The sequence below is a fragment of the Vulpes lagopus genome, chromosome 10, assembly GCF_018345385.1.
Source record: "Vulpes lagopus strain Blue_001 chromosome 10, ASM1834538v1, whole genome shotgun sequence".
NCBI lineage: Eukaryota > Metazoa > Chordata > Mammalia > Carnivora > Canidae > Vulpes > Vulpes lagopus.
This window is the reverse complement of record NC_054833.1, coordinates 11,458,531-11,481,656: the sequence shown is the minus strand read 5'-3', so window position 1 is coordinate 11,481,656 and position 23,126 is coordinate 11,458,531. Positions and strand designations below refer to the sequence as shown.

At 52.7% G+C, this 23,126-nt stretch overlaps 1 protein-coding gene across 3 annotated transcripts in view; it reads left to right on the top strand.

Moving 5' to 3' along the window:
* Window positions 1-23,126, top strand: part of JARID2 (jumonji and AT-rich interaction domain containing 2) — a 258,350-nt gene that overhangs the window by 220,467 nt on the left and 14,757 nt on the right. For all 3 annotated transcript variants that reach the window (XM_041770261.1, XM_041770263.1, XM_041770262.1), the window contains 3 exons: window positions 10,072-10,307; window positions 16,053-17,127; window positions 20,040-20,542. In XM_041770261.1, coding sequence (XP_041626195.1) covers window positions 10,072-10,307; window positions 16,053-17,127; window positions 20,040-20,542 — 1,814 coding nt within the window. The remainder of the gene's footprint in view (window positions 1-10,071; window positions 10,308-16,052; window positions 17,128-20,039; window positions 20,543-23,126) is intronic.

Genomic DNA, 23,126 nt, shown 5'->3' with positions numbered 1-23,126 from the left:
TGTAAATTGAATTGGTGAGCTCTTCACCAAACTGCTCAGGATTTAATATTTTCACTTAATTTCATCTGGCCTCTCTTTAGGGGAGTCTTCATTCAGGAAGATGGGCTGTTCCCAGAGGCTGTAAAATGTGCACATAGGATTCTTGACAGTCCTTTGTTTCCTGGCTGGAGGGTGGGTGGAGGTGTTTGTGACACAGTAGGAGCAGATCCTCGGTAGTTATTTGAAGACCCTTGAAAGCAATCCTTATCACAATGCAGATATTCCTATATTTAGTTTTTTTGTAGTGATCTTTTTATTCTGAAAACTACCAGTTCTATAGCTAGTGTAGCTGCTTGTATAGGGGGGTGGGCAGGGAGGTAGAGCCTTCCAAATGAACTCCTGTGCACATTTCCTGGGTGTGTTTCTCCTAGTGTGCTGTGAATACTCAACAGAGTATTCAGATCCTTGTTCAGATCCAGAGGTGGGCCAGAAATCTTATAATTTACTTCAGATGTGGTCAGCTTTTCAGAATTCATCCTCTTAAATGCAGAATTGTTTTGAAACCTCAGACTTCAAAACACTGCACTCATTTGTTCTGCGTTCCTTGTCTTCTTTCTGGAGAGTGATAAAGCCTGGAATCCCTCTCCACCCACTGCCTGCCATCCCATAAGGCCTGTTTGCCCAGATGTCCCTCCCCAGGCCCTGCTTTGGCACATTCAGGAATGCAAATGTCTCAGAGCCCCTCTGATGTGGGCATAGGCCGGTCATCGTTGTACTTAGTCTCATCCTGTCCTCAGCTCCTTTGGGGGCCGAGCGGGGCAAGAAACCATTTTTCAATGACAGAACCCACTCATCCTGATTTATGGTCTTTTTTTGTTGCCCTGGTCTTTATATTCTCATAAAGGTCCTATGCCAGTTTAAACTTCAGTACCAGGAGTTACTAGCAGCATATGCAGGAAACACGTTTACATGGCAAATCTGTCCGACCCCCTTACTTTACATCGTTGCTTATAACTATTTACAGGTTTAGATCCTGGGACCAGTGGCAACCAAGTTTTGATTATAGAAAAATATTCTATGACTTTAATTTGTAAGTTCACACAGAAAATTTAATTTGCCTTAAAAATCCTTTTTAATCAATTTTTTCCTGTTAGATATAATATGCATATATATTTATTTAAAGATTTTATTTATTTGAGAGAGTGAGAGAGTGCTATAGGAGGGGGGGAGTAGCAGAAGGAGAGGGAGAAGTGGAGCCCAGTGCAGGGACCTGGGGATACGGGGCTCGATCCTAGGACCCCAGAACCCCAGGACCCCAGGACCTTGATCTGAGCCAAAGGCAGATGCTCCTCATATATACATATGCTCCTCATATATACATATATATGAAAATCAAAGTGGTAGGAATTTCACAAACACCACGTAAACCCATGGAAGTTTCCAGTGATGCTGGGGTTCTGGGTGCCCAGAGCCCACTGTGGGTTTCCTGTCTGCTCTTCTGGCCTGGCCTTGGCTCCTGGCATGAGTGAGCTGTGGCCATGAGATTCTAATGGCACATGTGCTGACCTCCTCTGCTTGCCCTGGTGGAGCATGTGACTGCAGCCACTAAGCTAAAGGAGCCCTTTCTGCCCAGGGCAAATGGGGTTACAGCACGCACACATGCTGCATTAAAACCCTCCTGAACTGTTGGCACAAGGTTGGCAGACATTCCATTGTTTTCAGACAATAGTGACTCAAAGTTGAACTGGCTCCAGGGAGCAAGCGCAGCTTTTGTACAGTAACAAGGATTTAATGCCAGCCAATTGATGGAGTCTGTCTTCCCCAAGTCGGGACGCCTGGTAATGACACGAAGCTTACATTTAAATATCTGGCTCCAGATCAGAAGCTTGGCGTGCTTCTCTTTTCCCCTCCGTCACACACTCTTCTTTATTTACAGTGATTCTCTTTTTGTCTCTTTGATTTGTTTTGGGGGGTGGGACAGGGAGCAGGTCTCATTTTACGTAATTTTGGGGTAGGTCCAGCGCCTTTGCTGGGTCGGTGCCTCTGCCAGCAGACGTTGCAGCCCAGCTTCCCATGATGGCTGTTGTTCGTCTCTCTCTCTCAAGTAAAGCAAAGGCTTCAGAACCCTCTTGGTTTAGGTCAGACTCCAAGGCAGCTCATGCTATCCCACAACTTCTGTCCGACTCCACGTGGGGACTTCTGTCTCCTAGTACCCTCATGAAAAACATCAGGATGGTGGCCTGGTGTTCTGCTCAGGTGCCTTCATTAGCACACAGTCACTAGCAAGGTCGGGGCATCTGGTTATGGGAAGGCATGGAGATGGGCCAGAGTGGACACACGGGTGGTCTTGCCCGCTCTGTTCAATGGACATTGCTGCCTTCAAATGCAGCTCCTGGGCATCACCTTTACAGTAGGAGCTTTGAAGATCAGCCTCCTCCTCTGCCTGACTCCTTCCTCTGAAGTACACATAGCAGTTTATATTCTTTATTTTAAATACTTGAGCGATTCCTGGAGGGCAGATAAGAGGGGGCAGCTAGTTTTGTAGTTCAGGGAATTGAGGCTCAGATGTGTTTGGTGATCTGGGAAGTAAAAATCAAAACCAAGCAAAGCACATCCCTATGAGAGAGAGAGATGTGGGGAGGGTTTTCATGGGCTGTCTCATGGACCTCCCCCAGGAACCTCCTTACCATCCGATGTGTGCGCTGAGCTTCTACGGGGCAGGGCTTTAGGTTCCAGCTCCCTGGAGCTATAAACGCGAACTCCTCCTTGGGAAAATGTGGCTCTTTCCACCTTATTGACGATGGTGGGATTGCCAGAGAGAGTTTTCTAAAATAACTTGCCTTGCCCAGTTTCCTTTTCATCCCTTTTTGGGAGCAACTCTGAGCTTCTCAGGCACGAAGCGACCCTAAATCAAAATATCAGCCTTTAGATGTAAAGATTTTACTTCCCGTGGTGTGAAAACACTTGTCTATAGGCCATTTAACCTTCGGAGTATGTGTATACAAATCAATATATTTGTCTCTGTTCATTAATGTAAAGCTATTTGTATCTGAGTACAATACAATTTCCTAATACAGTTCACCGTGATAAATGCTTTTTTTCTCTCCTTGAAGAAACGGGTCCAATTATTCCTTTTAATTGGAGAGAGCATGCAGAGTCCTCCATCCTCCATCCTCCTCTCTCTCTCTCTCTCTCTCTCTGTGTGTGTGTGTGTGTGTGTGTGTCTCTCTGTTTCTTATGTTCACAGGGTTTAGTCTTTCCCTGTGAGAGTGAATGTTTTTTTTCCTTTCTCCTTCTCGAGAATCTTACAAATTAAGACAAAAGATAATTACTTGGAAGGGTAAAACTGGCAGGTTCCCACGACACTTAAAATTAATGAGCTGTTGAGGACAAAATATACCTTGTCTCTGGCTCCATCACACCCCCACCCTCCCCACCCCTTCTCCCCTTTCTTCCCATTTAACACATGATTTGACTTTTTGGCTGTGTTTGCCATTTGGGTATACCACTGCTGTAAAATAGCGAGGTGGTTACAGAAAGTGGATTCATTTGAAAGCTATCTCTTTGTTTGCAATTCAATGTTAATTTTATTCAGTTTTTAATTTTTATATTTTTGAGAGCTTTCTCTTCTTCCGACGATCGGATCAAAACAGTCTGTGGTAGAAAGCAGTGCTGTGGTTCACGAGGCACCGGTTTGGCTGATGATAATAGTACATGCTTTCCCCCTTGTGATCGTGGTACCCCACGGCTTCCATCGTGGTTTCCCTGAGGAGTGGGTTCCATGCTGGCAGAGGCCAAAGCTCTTCCTGGGCATCAGGCTAGCACCTGAGCTGGGCCAGGTGCAGGTAATGTTGATGGAGGATCTGGTTTTTTCCAGATCTCTGGAAGCTCTCACTGGCTCACCTCCGTGCTGCTCTTAACAGATTTCCTTGAAGTCCCATTTTAGTAACTGGCCTTGCCCCATGGTTTGTTTGGAAAGGAGTAGTATGAAACTGTGAGCACTGGTGTCCTGCTACATCTCTGACATCGACTCTGTCAGAAGGAGTATGGTGATCCGTACATGCCAACACTTGGCCAGTGCGTGCTTCATGGCCCACTAGCCTCTTTCTAGGTGAATCTTTTCTCATTGATTCCTCAAAGCAACCCCATGAAGTAGGAAATAGGGAACAAAGGCTTGTGCAGGGGCTAGCCCAAGTTCAAATAGCAAATGATTTCTGGACTCCTATATAGGTAGCTTCTTCTCAGAGCCAGAGAATTTTGGGGGTTCGTGAATAGAGATGTAAGTGCAGAGTCTGCCAAATCTCTGGGAACTGTGATAGAGCTAACCATGGAAAAGCTGCTCCAGCCTAGTGATGTCAGGCTGCTCCTCTTTCCTCCCCTCCCCTCCCCTCCCCTCCCCTCCCCTCCTCTCAACAGAGTACATGAGCTGAGGGAGAGGGAGAAGTAGACTCCTTGCTGAGCATGGAGTCAGGCTGTGGGGCTCAGTCCCAGGACCGCTGAGCCAAACGCTGACACTTAATCCCCTGAGCCACCCAGCACTCCTCTACTATCTGTTTTTTGGTTTTTTTTTTTGTTTTTTTTTTAAGATTTTATTTATTCGTGAGTGACAGAGAGAGAGGCAGAGACACAGGCAGAGGGAGAAGCAGGCTCCTGCAGGGAGCCCTATGTGGGACTCCATCCCGGGTCTCCAGCATCACACCCTGGGCCCAAGGCGGCACTAAACCACTGAGCCACCTAGGCTGCCCTACTGTCTGTTTTCGTATGCTGTCTCTTTCAGTACATAGTTGCAAGTGACATATATGAAGAAAATCGGTCTCAGGATAAAATATAGTTGGAAAAGGGAGGAATTTTTGTGGATGATTTTACTCTTTGGTATCACACTCAAACTCAAGCAGTGGTAGTTTCCTGAAGGTCTGTTGGTACAGCCCTCTGAACTGGTCCAGTGACGTTTTCCCGCTCTGTTACATTATCAATTGGGGATGCATGGGGGGAGTCAGTGGTTGAGCATCTGCCTTCAGCTCAGGGTGTGATTTCGGGAGGGGGGCGAGGAGAGGGGTCCTGAGATTGAGTTCTGCATCAGGCTCCCCTGCAGGGAGCCTGTTTCTCCCTCTGCCTATGTCTCTGCCTCTCTCTGTGTGTCTCTCATGAATAAATTAACAAAATCTTAAAAAAAAAAATCCATCAGTTCACCTTGGGTTTTGTATGGATCTCTTACCTGTGCACAGCTTTGTAACATTTTGTGTCAATCATTTGAAAATAATGTTTCACCAAGTACCTCTTCCAGTTGTCACCACCTTTCACTAAACACTTTGAAACAATCCTGCATCTCCTGGCCTCACCAGAGAAGGCTTCCAGCGTGAGGGAGGCTCTGGAACTGAGGGTGGCAGATGAAGCTCTTCTACAATTGTAATTTTTGCCTGAAGTCACGAATTTCATCACTGGCAGGAAAGACTATTAGTTCTTTTTCACGACAGGATGACTGGATTCATCTTTGAGGAAACAGTGGACAAATCACTACATCAGTTCTTCTTTCAAATAAAAACAGTGTTCCATGAAGAAAACAGCTAGCTTTACAAACTAAACCGTCATACAAGTTGCCTTTCCCTAGAAATGATCTACTTTGATATGCAGGAGAAGTACTTCCTGTGTACCTGCATTTTGTCACACAAAGCATGTGCACCCAAGGGTTGGGATTTAGTACCTTTAACAATTTGTACTGCTTTATCTCAATCCCTGAGATGAAAGCTGGCTTTTCTTTCCTTCGTTCATCCTTTTTATCTGCTAATAATTGGTAATGATGTATCTACTACTTAGGAGTATAGTTTGCTGCTTCTGCACTGAAGGCACCTGCCCCCTGGTTTTTGTGTTTGTTTTTTAAATATTTAATTTATTTATTCATGAGTGATACAAACAGAGAGGCAGAGACGAGGTTGAGGGAAAAGGCAGCTGATGTGGGACTTGATCCCAGGATCCTGGGATCACGACCAGAGCTGAAGGCAGACATTCAACAACTGAGCCACCCAGGTGCCCCATTTGTTTTTAAGAGAGAGCAGGTGAGGGCAGCCCCAGTGGCGCAGCGGTTTAGCGCCGCTTGCCACCCATGGCGGGATCCTGGGGACCCGGGATTGAGTTCCACGTCAGGCTCCCTTCTCCCTCTGCCTGTGTCTCTGCCCCCTCCCCCCTGAATAAATAAATAAAATCTTTAAAAAAAAAAAAAAAAAGCAGGTGAAGGTAGAGGGGGCAGAGGCAGAGAAAGAATCTTAAGCAGACCCCACGCCCAGTACAGAGCTCCACAGTGTGCTAGATCTCATGACCCTGAGATCATGACCTGAGCAGAAACCAAGAGTTGAACACTCAACCCACGGAACTACCCAGGTGCCCCAATGTGGACGTATTTTTTATTTCTTTTGTGTACATACAAGGGAGTGGAATTTCTGGGTCATATGGTAACTGCTTCACTTTTGGACAAAAATCTGGCCCATTTCCCAAAGTGGCCACGACATCTTACACATTCCCACCAGCAACAAATGAGGGTTAGAATATCTCCCAAGTCCTCACCAACACTCCCCATTATCTGTCCTATGAGGGGGGCCATCCTAGTGGTTGTGAAGTAGTTGGTGTCTCTTGGTGGTTTTGATTAGCTTTTCACTGATGCTCATCCATCTTCTTTTCATATCATTAAGTGAGAAAGGCATATAAGTATCTTGGTCTAATTACAAAAATAGTTTTGACCTAGGGGACCCCCTGAAAGGGTCTCTGGTTCCCCCGGGGGTCAGGTCATTCATTAAACCAGTAGAGAATACGAAGTGTGTCTTCAGCGCTTGTTTCTTCTTGCTCAGGCAGGGCATCCACAGCACCTTTTTTTTTTTTTTTTTAAGATTTTATTTATTTCTTCATGAGAGAGACAGAGACAGAGGGAGCAGGCTCCATGCAGGGAGCCTGATGTGGGACTTGATCCCAGGTCTCCAGGATCACACCCTGGACTGAAGGCGGCATTAAACTGCTGAGCCACCCAGGCTACCCAGCACATCTTTTTTTTTACCACGAAACCGGTTTCAGCTTAGGCCAGCCACTTGCCCATATGGAAGCCCTTCTTGCTGCTCTGGGTAGGGAAGATAGAAAGCAAGAAGAGGTCTTGCCCACATAGTCTGATGCCTTAGTAATCTGAGCTGATCCTTCTGAATGTGCGCTCAGGAGGCCTCCCAAACCTCGGTGCGGAAACGTGCGTTATCCCCAGGCTACAGACGAGAACACTGAGGACCAGATACACCAATGCTGTTGAAAAAAAAGACAGTGCTGGGAATTGAGCTGCTATGTAACACACTGTCAATACACAAGGGGACAGGCCCATTGAAGACAAAATCTTTCTAACCAAATGAAGGGAAGTGATTACAGAATTGGTGGTACTTTTGTGGCAGTGACAGCACAGAGGAGGAAGGAATATTTGTGGGGTTTTTTTTTTTAAACGATTTTATTTATTAATGAAAGAGAGAGAGAGAGGGAGGCAGAGACACAAGCAGAGGGAAAAGCAGGCTCCATGCAGGGAGCCTGACGTGGGACTTGATCCTGGGTCTCCAGGATCAGGCCCTGGGCTGAAGGTGGTGCTAAACTGCTGAGCCACCAGGGCTGCCCAGGAAGGAATATTTGATTGAGATTACCCCCACCTCCCCAAAGCCAAAACAATAAACCTCAAAGAAGCCAACTTCCATGCTGTTTCAATAAAGGGAGTGGTGCTCACTTCTCTAGGAAATTGGTGAGTGGTCAGGAATTGCCCAGATTCATGTTCCTTAGCTTGAGTTTTAATCACCCTGAAGTATGACTTCTTACGGATGCTGCTTTTGTCTTGAAAGTGAGCACAGATACTGCCAGCTTTGGTGTGATTGATGGGCTCTGACAAAGCACAGTTACTTACACTTAGAATAAATGCCAACCAGTTGAAGCTCTCCATTCTCCCTGTAACTAAGAGTATCCAGCAGAACGTCACACCATGGCGGATCACACACCATATTTTGGTCTTTCACTGCGCAGGATTGAAAATCTGTTTAGAAGAGGTAGTCACTGGAACGCCTGGGTGGCTTGGTGGTTGAATGTCTGCCTTGGGCTCAGGTCATGATCTCGGGGTCCTGGGATTGAGTCCTGCATCAGGCGCCCCATAGGGAGCCTGCTTCTCCCTCTGCCTGTGTCCTGCTTCTCTCTCTGTCGCTCATTAATAAATACAATCTTTAAAAAACAAAACTAAAAAAACAAACACAAACAAACAAACAAACAAAAAAACTAGGTAGTCAGTGGTCCTGGGAGGAAATTTCTGAGATCAAGGTTTGCAGCCATTCCAGGCGAGGCAAATGTAAATATAAATCCTTCTCATATCACATACCTCATAGTAACAAGTGGTCAGAAGAAGCCAGTGTAAGATAATCAGGAGGAAATGCAGAGGACTCTCTTAGCATTTGAAAATACCAGGTGAGCTTTCTAAGCATAAAATTAAAGGGTTAAAATGGGTTAGCAGATTTAGCATCATAACAGATGGAAAAGCAAATGACAGATAACAGGAAAATATTTGCAACCTCCAAGGCATCACAGTAATTTAAAGGACATGACGGAGGTGATGGAGGTGTGGGCTTATGTCTGGAGGTGGCTGTCCTCAGAAGAGAGGCTTCTTGTTTCTGAGCCCTCTGAAGCGGGCCGTGGGTGGAGGGGAGCGTGGCTTCCTCCCCCAGCAGCTTGAGGCCTCCACTCAGAGGAGGCAATGACTTCCTGCTGCTGGCCAGTGGTGCATTCACCTCCTGGAAATCCTCCTGGAAATCCGCACAGCCCAGCCAGGGCAGGCCCAGCCGGAGAGGGAGGGCAGTGACTGGTGATCGCACTGGCCTGTAAGACTCCCCGTTGTCAGCAGATGCCCCAGGAGCCCTTCTCAAAGGACAAATGCAAGGGTTCACTTCCTGCCACCATCGCTGGGATGGTTTGAGGGCAGGGGAGACCTGTGGCACAGGGGCAGTAGAAGGCTCAGGGATTCCGTGGAGGGGTCTGGACCCACGGGTCTGGCATGGCAAGCCCCAGCTGTTGCATAGAAGTTGGAACTCACGACAGGAACAGAGTTGAAGTGGATGACACAAATGCGAGCCTTGCTCTCCTCTTCTGAATTGCCTAGGTAGCTGGCACCAGGCGTGTACTTGGTCCCCGTTGTACCTGGGGGCCCGGGGCGGTGGGCTTGGGAGGCAGGCCAAGGCCAGCCTGCCAGTGCTACGGTCACCGGCAAGTAGGACTCTGGCAAGCACTCTCCTCCTCCACCCTGCTGGCTTCATCTGTAAAATGGGTGTGATGATCACGTCCAGCCTGTCCCTTTGGATTCAAAGGCTGAGTGTGCTTCACCGCTGTAGCTGGCTCCCCTGGCTTGTGGTCGACAATGTAATGTGATGGCTGTTAGTGCTGTTAGGGCTTCTGGAATAGAAGGGTGACTCCAGCTCAGATGTGCACTCTGTCTCTGTCTCTCTGTGTTGTGTCTCTGTCTCTGTCTCTCTCTCTCTCTCGCTTCTCTGGTCTCCAATGGGGCTGGGACCACAGCTGTGTTCCTGACAGCACATATTCAGTCTCAGAATGCGTAACTTTAAATCTGAGCATCTATGATCTTATCTGAGATCTTCTGTATCTTCCTACGTGGGGTGGTTCTGTTCTCAGGATGGCAACCGTTTGTGTTCATGTCTTCATTTTAATTTCTCTTTTTATTTAAGGTATGATAATTGATATTCTGAGGGCTGCTGGGTTTTTTTGGTTTTGTTTTGGTAGCGATTTTTAAAAATAGATTTTTCAACTGTTTTAAAGCAAATAACTACTTGGACATGCTTATAATGTTTTTTCGGGGGCTTCTTTTGTTTGTTTGTTTGTTTGTTTGTTTTTAAATCTCTGGGCCTGGATTTATTCCTGGTTTTTATGGCGGGAGGGAGGTGGTGTTTTGTCTTGGGGTTTGTTCTAAGCGTGTGTGGGACTCAAAGACTGTCCAGAACGTTTTCTTTTTCTTTGACATCAGAAGATAATCAGGCGCTCTATGGTAACATACCTAGTGTCATAACCTCATTCTTTCTTCTTCCTTTCTAGTTTTCAATGGTTCCAGCAGGTCATCACGGGAGAAAGAACCTGTTCAGAAACATAAAAGCAAAGAGGCCACTCCGGGGAAGGAGAAGCACAGCGATCACCGGGCTGACAGCCGGAGGGAACAGGCTTCAGCGGCCCACCCCCCAGCGGCCCCGTCCACGGGTTCCTCGGCCAAGGGGCTCGCTGCTAACCACCACCACCCCCCTCTGCATCGGTCGGCTCAGGAGTTACGGAAACAGGTAAAGCCCGCCCTGGTCCACATGGTGCCCGCCTGCCAGATGCCACCTCCCCTGTCACCAACGTAACAGAAGGGGATGTGTGAGTAGGAGCCTCAAGAAATCCATAATGTGAGGGCTCACAGAGCAGGAGGGTGATGCTCACAGGTAGGATGCTGAGGGAACCTTGTCTTTGCACAGAGGGGTTCGTGTGTGTGAACATCTGTCAGCTGGTCTCTTGGGTCAGCTGGTGTGTTGGTGCGGTTGGGTGCATCCCTGGAGCATGCCCCAGGGTCTCATGTGTGGGGATGTATTGGAGCCGGGCAAAGAGAACTTGCCTCCTTCACTATGCCTCTTCCACCCCCATGTCTGGGGCACTATATGAGTTAGAGGCTCAACCTGTTGTTTTCTCTGGTTGAGCCCAGAGCAGCTTCACCCTGAAACCAGGCCCGTAAGCTGCCTAGTGCTGTCTGGGGACGGTCCTAGACTGCTCTGTTCTTAATGTGACAGGTTTGCCTCTCCGCCAGGACTCACAAGCAGATGTGTGTGGGCACCCGCACTGCTAAGCAGTGCCCCTGTGCTGGGGTGCGGTGGGGGGCACTTAGCAGATCACATTGCAGCCTGGCCCTCAGGATCACCTGAGGTCAGGCGTTCCTGGCTCTCCAGCCCCGGCTCCTACCACCATCCCCAGGAGACAGCACAGATCCTCTTGGAAAATGCTCAGGAATGGCCTCAGGGTCAGCTGCTGGTGTTGTTAGTATCCTGAGACCGTGATTTCTCCCCCGGTGGATGCGGGCGGAGAAAGGCAGGTGCCTGTTGGCACGCAGTCAGTCAAGGGTTGGGTACCCCGGGCCGGTGCCATTCCGCGGATCCCGCTGCTCCCGCTGCTCCTGTGCTCAATGCATTTTAAAGTCAGTGAGCCGCGGGGATCCTGGATGAGCTCTCCTCACTGGGCGTTATGACCCAGAGCTAAGATTTCTCCAGAGTAGACCAGAGACCCTAATCTTTAAAGACTGAGTCAAGGTGAGTATTTGAGGAGCTTTCCTGAGCGGCAGTGTTATTTAGAATAACTATGAGATGGTGGGAACCTGGTGGGTTTCCTCCCTTTGTGGAGCTGCTCTTTACATAACAGCCTTTTTTTTTGATGACAGGGATTTCTCCCTGAACGTGTGTATTCGTATGCATACACACAGGAGGGTGGTGTGTGTGTACACATATATTATTAGTCATAACCTTAACTTTTAAAAGCGATTCAGCTCTTTGGGTGGGTGGGGCAAACGAGGCAAGCATCTTCAGAGTGGTGTTTCCAGGAACCTCACATCCTACTTCTTCATCCTTTGCTCTCTTGAGATACCGAGCAAGTAGTTGCAGCCTATTTTACACATTGCACACTCTTCCTGAAACACAGACCTCATCGTTTTCCTAGAGAGCACAACTTCACATTATTTGGGAATTGGTCAGTGCTGGGCTGTGTGCTTGTTTGTAGGTGGGATTGTAGGTGTTGGCGGTGTGGCCTGTAGTGGGAGCAGGTGCTTTCAGAGGTTGAGGACTCCTTCCCCCGCCCCCCTCCCGTTTTCCCTTTTTTGTTGGGAGCATCCTGTGCTTATTAACTTGGGTCTTCCCCTTTCTCTGACGAAGGCCTTCCCTCCTATAGTTCACTGTCTACCTGGTGCAGCTCTGTTCATCCCAGGCTCTTTGTTTTTCAATCCAAGTTTTAGAGTTTAGGTGAGCTCTCCCCAGCTCAGCAAGTGTTTCTCCTGAGCACCCCCAGCCCAGCTCTCCTGGGGTCTGAAGGAATGGGCCCAGGCTCCCAGCTCAGCAGCTCCCTCTGGTGGGAACCCAGAGCCTGACGGTGGGCTTTCTGGTTGTGAAGCCAGGAGCTTCTCTGCCACCAACCACCACCTCGTGGCCATGTGCCCAGGGGAGCCAGAGTTACAGATGAATAGGTGGCAGTGGGCAAAGATCATGCTGCAGATGCCCACCCCACCCTCTGGCCCTCCAGAGCTAGGTGTGTTGTGGGGGAGGAAAAGGCAAAAAACCCTGTCAGAGCCGAGAGAAGGAACAGCTTGCAGAGCTGTAGTTCCTCAGCTTAAGCGCATTGCACAGCAGGGAATCTGCCCCTCGCTACCTTCGTGTTAGTCGTCCAGTGAAGTAAGTGACCTGTGACATGCCCTGGGTAAGTACTTCCCGGGGCCTGGCCCTATGATGTCAGACCCGCCGCCCTGGGAGCTGGCTGAGGGACCTGGGCGTTCTGTTATGCTGAAACTCAGTATTTGCTCCTTTTTGATAAGGTGGTGGGTTGAGGGGACAGAGAATCTCTGGCGGCAAGGCAAACCGACACCCTCCCTCCATTCCTTGGTTTTCTTTGGTACCAGTTGAGCACCGGACCGCTGAAGACAACTGTGTGTGCAGACAGATGGGCCCTAGGTCCCTGATCCTGTCTTGTCCCTACCTTAGGACACGTGGCACAGCTGGTGGGACAGATGGGTTCCCGGGCTGGGCTGCCGGGTCAGTTGCATCATGACCTCTGCTGGCAGGCAGGACACAGGCATGTACTAGATGGGCTGCACGGGGTGGGAAGAAGGAATTCAGTGCGTGAAATGTGCCCTTTCTAGTCTCTGCAATTTACTTCTCGAAATCAAGTTCATGGTTCTGGTGAGTCCCAAGAGAGATGCATTTAGTCTCTGAGCCTGTGATGTGGATGTGTGTGCATAAAATTCGGGTAGCCAGCTGCTCTCAAAGAGGACTGTAAGGATGGTGAGGAAGGAAGGGAATAGACTAACTCTTTTGTAGAGCCGGGCAGTTGGCTGTGCATCTTGGCAGTAACCACCAGTATTAAAGTTTATGAAAATATGTAAACAAGAAGGGGATTTTATTCATTCGTTCCTTCATTCACATGAGACACAGAGAGAGGCAGAGACACAGGCAGAGGGAGAAGCAGGCTGCCTCCAGGGAGCCCGATGCGGGGCTTGATCCCAGGACCCAGGATCACGCCCTGGGCCAAAGGCAGATGCTCAACCCCTGAGCCACCCAGGTGCACCCAACAAGAAGGGGGATTCTTTTTTGCCATTGAAGGCAGTGATAGTCCTTTAGAGTTCCATCATGCTGAAGTTTACCTCCCTGTGACATAGCATGGGGGAGAGGTCGCCAGGTGCCCCCAAGAAGGCAGAATGGATGGACTGAGGGGCCCTGCGCTCTTTCTTCATTGAGGGAGAGTCTGAGAGATCTCTCTCTGGCTCTCTGGTCTCCCCTGGGTGCTCTGAGGCTGCGCAGTGAGGCATCAGAAGTGTTAGAATATTCTCCCACCTTCACCAGCTAGATGAGAATCTGCGGTGCGGGGTCAGGCTGCGGAATCGGCAGTATTTGGGCTGGGTGAAGAGATAGGAACAGGCTGCCCTCTCAAAGGCCGGGAGACCTAAAGGGTGCATGTCTTCCGCTTTCAAGATCCTGGATCGCTGAGGCCTCTGTGTCTTGATGGAAAAATCTCTCTGAGCAACATCAGGATTTCCCAATTTTTATTTTTCTAAATGGTTCATTTTGTGTTTAGTTAATGGAGGCATTTGGGGAAAAAAAAGAAAAGAAACATTAGAGATCTCTGTGTTTCCCACGTTTTACCTCCTATTTGAGATCAGTGTACTCTCTGGGGGAAGTTTGTCTGCCCCACCCCCAGGTTGTATGACTATTTTTTACTTATTGTTGCCAGGCTGCTGGTTGATTTGCTTCGATTTCCCTTTCTTTATTCCAGATACCTCTCTCCCCTAGCCAGTGTGGTCAGTCCTGCTTCTCTGTAGGGGTGTCGAGCAGTGATGGATCTGGCTGTAACCCCTGGTCCTGCCCTACAGCCCCCCAGTGGAGCCCGACACCTCACTGAGGCCAGGCCTCCAGGCTGGCGCACAGGAAGGAAACCTGGTTCCCTGGGCGCCCTGGGGTTGGCTTCTGGAACAGTGCCTTGTGCCAGAAAGTTAGGGCTTTGATTGGACTGTATGTGATTGGTGGCATCAAAGAAATACAGTTTTTTAAAAAAATATTTATTTGTTCATGAGAGATAGAGGCAGAGACACAGGCAGAGGGAGGAGGCTCCATGCAGGGAGCCTGATGCACGACTCAATCCCAGGTCCCCCAGAACGCGCCCTGAGCTAAATAAAAGGCAGATGCTCAACCACTGAGCCACCCAGGTATCCCTAAAGAAATACACTTCTTTCTCCATTTCCAGAATCTCCTACCGATAGTTTGCTTCAGTGGTTCCCAAAGTCTGTTCCTGAGTCGGCCTCCGCATCACCTGGGGGCCTTGTTAGAAACTCAAGGTCTCGATCCATCCCAGAGCTAGTGGATGAGAAACCCCCAGGGGGTGGGGCCCAGTGATCTGTTTTGACAAGCCCTCCAGCGGGTTCTGAGGGTACTGGTTTGGATACTGATGGGAAAGTTCTGGTTTTGTTTTTGTTTTCCCCCCATTCGGGTCAAGAGCATTTTCCTGGGCTGGGCCTCAGTGTAGTACACAGGTCACTCAGACTCAGGCCCTGTCCTGGGGAACCTGACTCCTCTGGTGACGCAGCGGCAAGGCCCATGGGAGCGCTGGGGGGGCCTGGGAGCGCTGGCTTTAGGTTCCGCTCTCCCAGCCTGGCAGGATGAGGCACCCTTGTGTGACTGCAGCTGGTCGGTCAGCTTCCCTGATGTGGGAGCACATGCTTCTCCTTCCTAGTCACATCTTCGTGGGGTTTACTGGTGAAGAGGTGGCCACGATCATTCCTTACCCTGGGATTGTGTAAGTTCCACTTGGTGTCTTTTGGAGGTGGTGGTCCCCTGTTTTGAGCTCATGTCACAGATGAGAAATTGAAGCCCAACTTGTGAAGAACCTGTCAGAGGCCACCACAGGCAGAGCTGTGACGTGATGTCCACCTAGAGCAGGACACCCAGCAGCAGCTCCTGGCTGGGCCCTTCCTTGTCTTCTGGAAATTACACATTTCTGGTGTCCGCCCCTCAGTCTCTGCTTTCGCTCTGACACAGGTGACGTGTGTGTCACAGAATTTCCACCGAGTCCAGCTGTGCGGAGAGGCTGCTTGGTTCACACTGTTCCCGGAGTGCTGAATGTGGAGTTTGTGGAGGGTGGGAACACAGGAACCGTTCGTGCAGGAGAGGGAGGGCATATTTTGCTTGGCTGCAGAACTAGGGATGCATCCCTGCTCCACGGGGCCCAATCTCAAAGACCATGGGATATGCAGATGCCAGCCGCTGGCAGCCACGTGCCCGGGCTTGCCCTGTGACCTGCATGGGAGCTGGGCCACATGAGTGCTCTTGTTCTTTTCTTTCTATGGTATTTTGGTTGCCTTCCTTATTTAGCCCATGGATTTAAAAATTCTGCAGGCAGAGCATGCTGTTCTGTGGAGCACACAGAATGGCAGACCTGTCTTTTCTTGGAGGGCAGAGGATGTGTGTGCATCCCCCTTGCTTCTCCTAAATGGGCAGCGGTTTGCTACTGTAAATGTCCTTAACCTGTGACAGGTGACTGGCAGGTGAGTGGACAGGTCGTCATCGTGAAACATTGATTTTCTGGAAGAGCCTTTTAACAGGAATGCTAAGGAAACTGTGCTGTGGGCATAGGGGGCGGGCGGCATGTGCTTGCACAAAGGTTCTGAGACCTGAGTCTGTCGGGCTTCAGTTCTCGGCGGGGACTCCTCTATGCGAGGGCAGGCGACCGGCTCGGTTTGCTTCCCCATAAGTCCTACTAATTCTTCTCTTGTCCCTCCCTCTGCTTGTCCTGCTGCCTCCCAGGTTTCGAAGGTAAATGGAGTCACTCGAATGTCATCTCTGGGTACAAGTGCAACCAGTGCCAAAAAGATGCGCGAAGTCAGACCTTCACCGTCCAAAACTGTGAAGTACACTGCTACGGTGACTAAGGGGACTGTCACATACACCAAAGCCAAGAGAGAACTGGTCAAGGAAACCAAACCCAATCACCACAAGCCCAGTTCCGCTGTCAACCACACAATCTCAGGGAAAACTGAAAGTAGCAATGCAAAAACCCGCAAACAGGTGCTATCCCTCGGGGGGGCGTCCAAGTCCACCGGGCACGCCGTCAATGGCCTCAAGGTCAGTGGCAGGTTGAACCCAAAGTCATGCACTAAGGAGGTGGGGGGGCGGCAGCTGAGGGAGGGGCTGCGGAACTCCAAGAGGAGACTGGAAGAGGCACAGCAGGCAGAGAAGCCGCAGTCCCCACCCAAGAAGATGAAAGGGACGGCCGGCCCTGCCGAAGCGCCCGGCAGGAAGGCGGCAGCGGCCCCCCCGATGGCGCCCGCCCCGGTGGAGAAGGCCCTGCTCAACGGGCACGTGAAGAAGGACGTGCCCGAGCGGAGCCTGGAAAGGAACCGGCCGAAGCGGGCCACGGCCGGCAAGAACGCGCCGGGCAGACAAGCACACGGCAAGGCGGACAGCGCCTCCTGTGAAAATCGTTCTACCTCGCAATCGGAGCCCTTGCACAAGCCCCACGAGGCGGCGGCGGCGGCGGCGGCAGCGGCGGCCGCCAAGCCTGAGAAGGGGGGCGGCCGGGCCGGCTGGGCGGCCATGGACGAGATCCCCGTGCTCAGGCCGTCCGCCAAGGAGTTCCACGACCCGCTCGTCTACATCGAGTCGGTCCGCGCTCAGGTGGAGAAGTACGGCATGTGCAGGGTGATCCCCCCTCCAGACTGGCGGCCCGAGTGCAAGCTCAACGACGAGATGCGGTTTGTCACGCAGATTCAGCACATCCACAAGCTGGGCCGGCGCTGGGGCCCCAACGTGCAGCGGCTGGCCTGCATCAAGAAGCACCTCAGATCTCAGGGCATCACCATGGACGAGCTCCCGCTCATAGGTGAGGCTCTTGCCGCTCTTGTCCTTGGGCCCCGAGGGATGATGGGGCCGTGGCCCCGGGTGGCCCCATGCAGGAGGCCATGGGAAGCGGGGTGCAAGGGAGGTTAGTTGGCGGCTTCTAGCCTGGAGCGGGTGGTTTCTCTGGAGGCCTATGGGCCTTGGGGTGTGGGTGCCGGTCTCTGCCCTATTGGCCCCACGTGAGCTTCCCTCCTGGTGTTCCTTCCTCTTGTCATAGAATGACCGTCCTACTGCATGAGGACCCACCCTGACCCTTCATTTTAACATCTTCTTTTTAAAGACCCTGCCTCCAGATACAGTCCCCGCCTGGGGCCCTGGGATTTAGGGTTTCAGCACTCGAACATGTGGGTGACACAGGCCAACCTGTTTTCTTTCTGTGTCCTCATTTTTCCTTGCGTGTCACTTTCTCTGGTGACCAACGGGGCCCTTTCGGAGACCACAGATCAGGGGATGGGCTTAATTTTCTCCTGAGTGTGGGGAGCACTGCAGAGCTCACGTCGGGGGTGGGGGGTGGGGTGGGGATCTGGGCGTGTGAGTGAACATCCCTGTAGATGTGGGGGCCAGGCCGCAGGCAGAGTCCACACACAGGCCCTCCTAGGCTCCCGTGTCCCTCTTCTTCCCCTGCTGCTGCTGCTGCTGCTGCTGCTTCCCAAGGACTCACAGGCTCTGTCCGGGAGGAGCGGGACCTGCAGAGTGCAGGCTTCCTTGGGGGATGGCTGGGTAAGGTCACACAGCTCCGTGTTTCAGCTCCAGGCCTGTGAAACGGGCATTTCAGAGGCCCCAGACTTTGCAGAGGCGGGGGATGAGCCATTTCTGCCATCCAAGTGTCAGGAGTTGGCAGTAAGGTTGGGCTCCCTGCAAGATGGAGGTCTGTTCTGTCGGCAGGTGCCTGCCACACTCACACCTGGGTGGGAATCCCTTAATTTTAAAGAACCCTTGGTTTGGGGTCCACAGTCAGGAATGGCTTGGGGCTGTGGGACCTGGGCTGTGAGCAGGTGTGTGGGCTGTGCCCTGGGTGTGCCTGGAGCCGCACCAGGCCCTCCCCGCTGTGGTGAGATGTCTGGGTGCTGCCACCCACCCTGCCAGAGGACCGTGGGTCTTCTGGGGACAGGTGAGGTAATCAGGTGACGTCACAGCGAGAGCCAGTAACTGTTCTTCAGAGTAGGTTGTCTTAACCTGCACCCTCTCACGCAACACCGGAGGCTGCGTGGACGTGTCCCCATGCTGTGTGTGTTCACACTCCTCCTGCTGCCGGAAGTGTGAGGCCTTGTTTGTCATCACCTGTAGAAGTGGGAGGGGTTTGCTGGACCAGCCTGTGACTGAAGAGGCCTCCGGCCGTGGGTCTGAGCTTGGGCTCCTCAGAGCAAGGGGCTTAACCACTCCGAAGCAGCTTTCCAGAATCTGCCAGGACGGAGGCTGCCTCTGCGTCTGCTCCCAGCCCCTTGGGGAGCAGGGGGTGCGGGAGGCAGTTCGTCACTTGGCAGCCTGGCAGCCCTGCGAATGGGCCAGTGGGTGCAGGGCAGGAGCCCACAACATGATGCGCTTCCAGGCAGTGTACATCTTACACAATCCAGGTGCTACAAAGAAAAAAGACAAAACTCTGGATCGCCTCTTTCCTGATCCACCTGTGACAGGAGCTGCTGTGGCTGGCGGGGGCAACTCGCCTCCCTGTCCACCTCTGCGAGTGCGGCAATGGGCCTTCCACCTCGGATATCTGGGTTTTTGAGCTGGAGGCCTGGAGGGAGTGAGGGGATCTCGACCTTTGGCCTTTCCTGGCCCAGGGCAGGTGAACTTCCTCTCCAGGGTGTTTCACCGAGCAGAGCTAATGCCATCAAGCTGCCGCACCTGTGTCCCTGGTCTCCTGAGACCCCTCGGGGTCCTGCCCGTGGTGTCTAGCCCGCCCTGTGCTGTGACGCTGTTATCAGGTGGCCATCAGAGGCCGCCAGGGCTCGGCTGCCCGCACTTTGGGAATACATCTGTCCCCACCCCCTGCAAGACCTAACCCCCCTCGCATGTTGTTACGTGTCTACTGCCTGGTAGCCAGTGGACGGCTATTCTGGAAGATTTTGCTCTTCCTTTTCTTGTGTAGAGGGAGGTTGCTCTCCAGGCCCACGTAGAGTCACTCTGTGAGCGTTTGGATGTGTGTGACTTGGAGGGGCGTTAGTACAGTTTTCTGATTTAACCGAGGGGTGTGGGGAACACTAGCTTCTGAGGTAAGTGGCCCATTGGTGTGCGCGGGCGGTGGCAGGTGAGGGACAGACTGCTTGCCCTCTCCAGTACTGCCTCCTGCCCTGGAAATCCACTGGGATTGAAAACCAGTTATTGTGTGTGTGTGTGTGTGTGTGTGTGTGTGTGTGTGTGTGTGTGTGTGTAGGGGAGGATGGGAACAGACGTCACATACTGCACACATCTGGTTTCTGACGTCATAGCTTTCGCAGGGGGCAGCACCACTCAGGCCCTGCCTCCATCTCCAGGGGTGAGCCCCTGCCTCTCCTCTGGCTCCCCCCACCTCCTGGGGTGTGTGTGGGGGTGCACCACATGTCTGTGCTGCCCCTTTTGGGGTTGGGGGGATCCCTGGGATGCCCATCCCCACAGATCTGCAAGGCCTCCCCCTTTTCCGTTGTGGCCTCTACTCACACCTCCACTCCCTGGGGACGCTTTCTCTGAGTCCCACCCTAGGTGGCAGGCCCTGTGGCTCCGCTGTCCCACTGCCGGCTTTTGCCTCCCTAGCGCCCTGGCCTGTCCCCATCCCATCTCTGCAGGCTGAGCTCCTCGAGGGCCCGAAGCCACCTGGCACACAGTGGGCATCCCTGGACTTGCCGGTCAGACGAGGGAGGTCTCGTTGGTGGTCCATTTGGCTGACTGTCCCTGTGCTTTGTCCCCTCACCATCCCAGGAGGCTGCGAGCTCGACCTGGCCTGCTTTTTCCGGCTGATTAACGAGATGGGCGGCATGCAGCAAGTGACTGACCTCAAAAAATGGAACAAACTAGCAGACATGCTGCGCATCCCCAAAACCGCCCAGGACCGGCTGGCCAAGCTCCAGGAAGCCTACTGCCAGTACCTGCTCTCCTACGACTCCCTGTCTCCTGAGGAGCACCGCCGGCTGGAGAAGGAGGTGCTGATGGAGAAGGAGATCCTGGAGAAGCGGAAGGGGCCCCTGGAGGGCCACACGGAGCACGACTACAACAAGTTCCACCCCCTGCCCCGCTTCGAGCCCAAGAATGGCCTCATCAACGGCGTGGCCCACAGGAACGGCTTCCGCACCAAGCTCAAAGAGGTGGGCCCGGCCCAGCTCAAGACAGGCCGGCGGCGACTCTTTGCTCAGGAAAAGGAAGTGGCGCGAGAGGAGGAGGAGGACAAAGGCGTCCTCAGTGACTTCCACAAGTGCATATACAAGGTGGGTTCCCCATAGGGGCAGGAGGGAGGCTGGCCCCTGGGCAGGGTGGGGTGGGGTGGGGGTTTGTTAGGTGGGGCAGGGTGGGGGGGGCTGGCCGCTGGGTGGAGCTCCCTGGCTGGAAGCACCAGGTCTGCGGCCCTGAACAGGGAGCAGCCGTCTCCTGGGTCGCTGTTGGGCAGGCGGGAGGCCAGGGGCCCCTGATGGCGGCAGTCCAGCAGCTCTGCCCCCTTCCAGCAGTGACTGCACTGAGCCGCTGGCCGGCTCTAGGCCTCAGGCTTCCTTTGCACGAGACGAACTGTGTGTGCCTGGGTGCGTGTGTGCCCACGTGCAGGCACGCACTGGCTTGGGTGCAAGGTACCCCTGGGCCGAGCCTGGCCCTCCGAGCACCCCAGCCCGTCCCGGTAGAGGGAGCTGCCCAGTGCAGCCAGATCCTCTGGGCTTGGAACACTTGCCTCCTTGGCCTCCTTGCCCGGGTTTGAGCAGCTTCCCAGCGCCTGGCTGTGCCCGGTCCTTTCTGACACGGTGATGGGTGCGGGTGTCCCCAGTGTGTGGCTGCGGGGAGGCGGGACACAGGAACGTGGCTACGGTCTTCCCCAGCACTGCCACGGCACAGTGCAGTGCTCCTGGTCCTCAGAAGCTCCTGCCTCGGGGCAGCCCACCCCCCAGGGGGAGCAGGACACCCGGCATGGTGAGCAGAGCCCTGCTGTGACCCTCGCTAGAGGTGTCTGCAGAAATCACCCCAGTGACCCCGGAGTGGGATTACCGGGAGGGGGTGTCCTTGGAGGACCTGCACCCAGCGAGCCGCATCCACCTGGAGCCTGGCCTGGCAGCAGCGCATGGGGCAGTACACAGCCTGCCGTGGGTTAGGCTCCCCCCCCCCACAACACTGCCCGCATCCCTGTCACCACCTCCAGGCCAGCGCTGGCCCCGTCCCTGCCTGGAGGAGTTGACCTGGGCCTCGTTCCCACACAGAAGCCTGGGAAATTGGACTTGCCTCTGGGTCCCGGTCCTCTCTTTCTGAGCACACGGGAAGTCACAGCTCCGGCTGCCCTTGGCCACGCTTATTTTTCTTCTTGGCTCTATTTCCTGTGCTCCTTTCTAGAAGGATCTAAGCCCGCTTGCTTAGACAAAGGGTCTTCCCCTGCTAGACCCAGCAGGGCTCCATCTCCTGTGCTCTGTCCCCTGTTGTCATGGCCTGGCACTGCCCCTCAGGGACCCTGGGGCTGGGCAGTGGCTGCCAGCACCTTTATATACCTCAGTATTTTATGATAAGGGAAAAGAAGGTGCAAAGAGTAAATTCAGGAGCATGTGTTGAGTGTTTCCTGGATGCTTGCACGAGAAGCTCTTTTCTATTGAAGGCCTTCGATAAGTCCGGTGACTGAATAGCTGCCAACTCAAGAAATACAGTTTTCACTTCTCTAACTTTATTTTTAAGATTTTGTTTATTTATGAGACACACACACACACACACACACACACAGGGGCAGTGACACAGGCAGAGGGAGAAGCAGGGTCCCCACAAGGAGCCTGATGTAGGACTCGATCCCAGGACCCGGGGATCACGCCCTGAGCTGAAGGCAGATGCTCAACCACTGAGCCACCCAGGCATCCCTGTTGCTTTTTATTTAAGGACAATTCTATGAGAATGAGGCAAATCTGAGTAGAGTTTTTGTGGAAACGTGTCCTGTAATTGATCATATTCGGGTTCATCACAACCTGGTGGCGCTCGGCCCTGGCGGCAGCCTGGCTGTGGTGAGGTCAGCAGCAGCGTGTGCACGCCAAGGGCCTGGGAGGGGAGCTTGCGGTTCTGGAGGTCCTTCAGGCCTTGGGGGCATTGGCCCTCGTGTGCCGGGTGTCTTCCCGAATTCCAGGCGCTCTGCTTTTAGTTGATGGCAGAGTCAGTCATGCCCCTTCTGGTGGTTAGGTTCTTACCGTGTAACGAACAATGTGTCGAGAAGTTTGGCCATGTGTGGAAGCTCTTTCACTTAGTTAGAACCCCAAGCGGTCACTTTCAGTGCTGAGAAGCAAAAGTAGATGCCAGAAATTCTGTGCCGATTGCTTTGACTGCCCTTCCAAACGCAAGGAGGACACGCCACCTGGTCTAAGCCCATTACTTTTTATGGGGGTGCTCCAGGGTCACCTCATGAGGACAACGTTCCCTGACTGCCTCCGGTGAAAGCCACCCTCTGCTGCCGCTCCTGTCACTCTGCTTCTGGCTCACGGCCCTCACTAACTGCCTCCGGGCTGCGTTGCACAGGCCAGAGACACTGTCTGCTTGAGCAGTGCTCCATGTCCAGCCGCTAGAACCAGGCCTGGTATACAGTAGGTGCTCAGTGGACATCTCTGCCATCAAGGGGCAGATGCGCTTGGCCAAGCACAGCCCAAGTATCATGGGGCTTACCTCTGTGAAATGAAAGCTCCCCTCAGTGGTAGGTGAAAACGGGGACCAAAGCTGGAATTCCCAGAGTAGAAGGTAGCTGTTGGATCGTGTGAGCACGTCGTCGCAGATACCCTAGGCGGAGGGCGGGGTGCTGGGTGTTGTCCCTCCAGGTGTGCAGGGCTGACGGGCCAGTGCGTGGGTTTC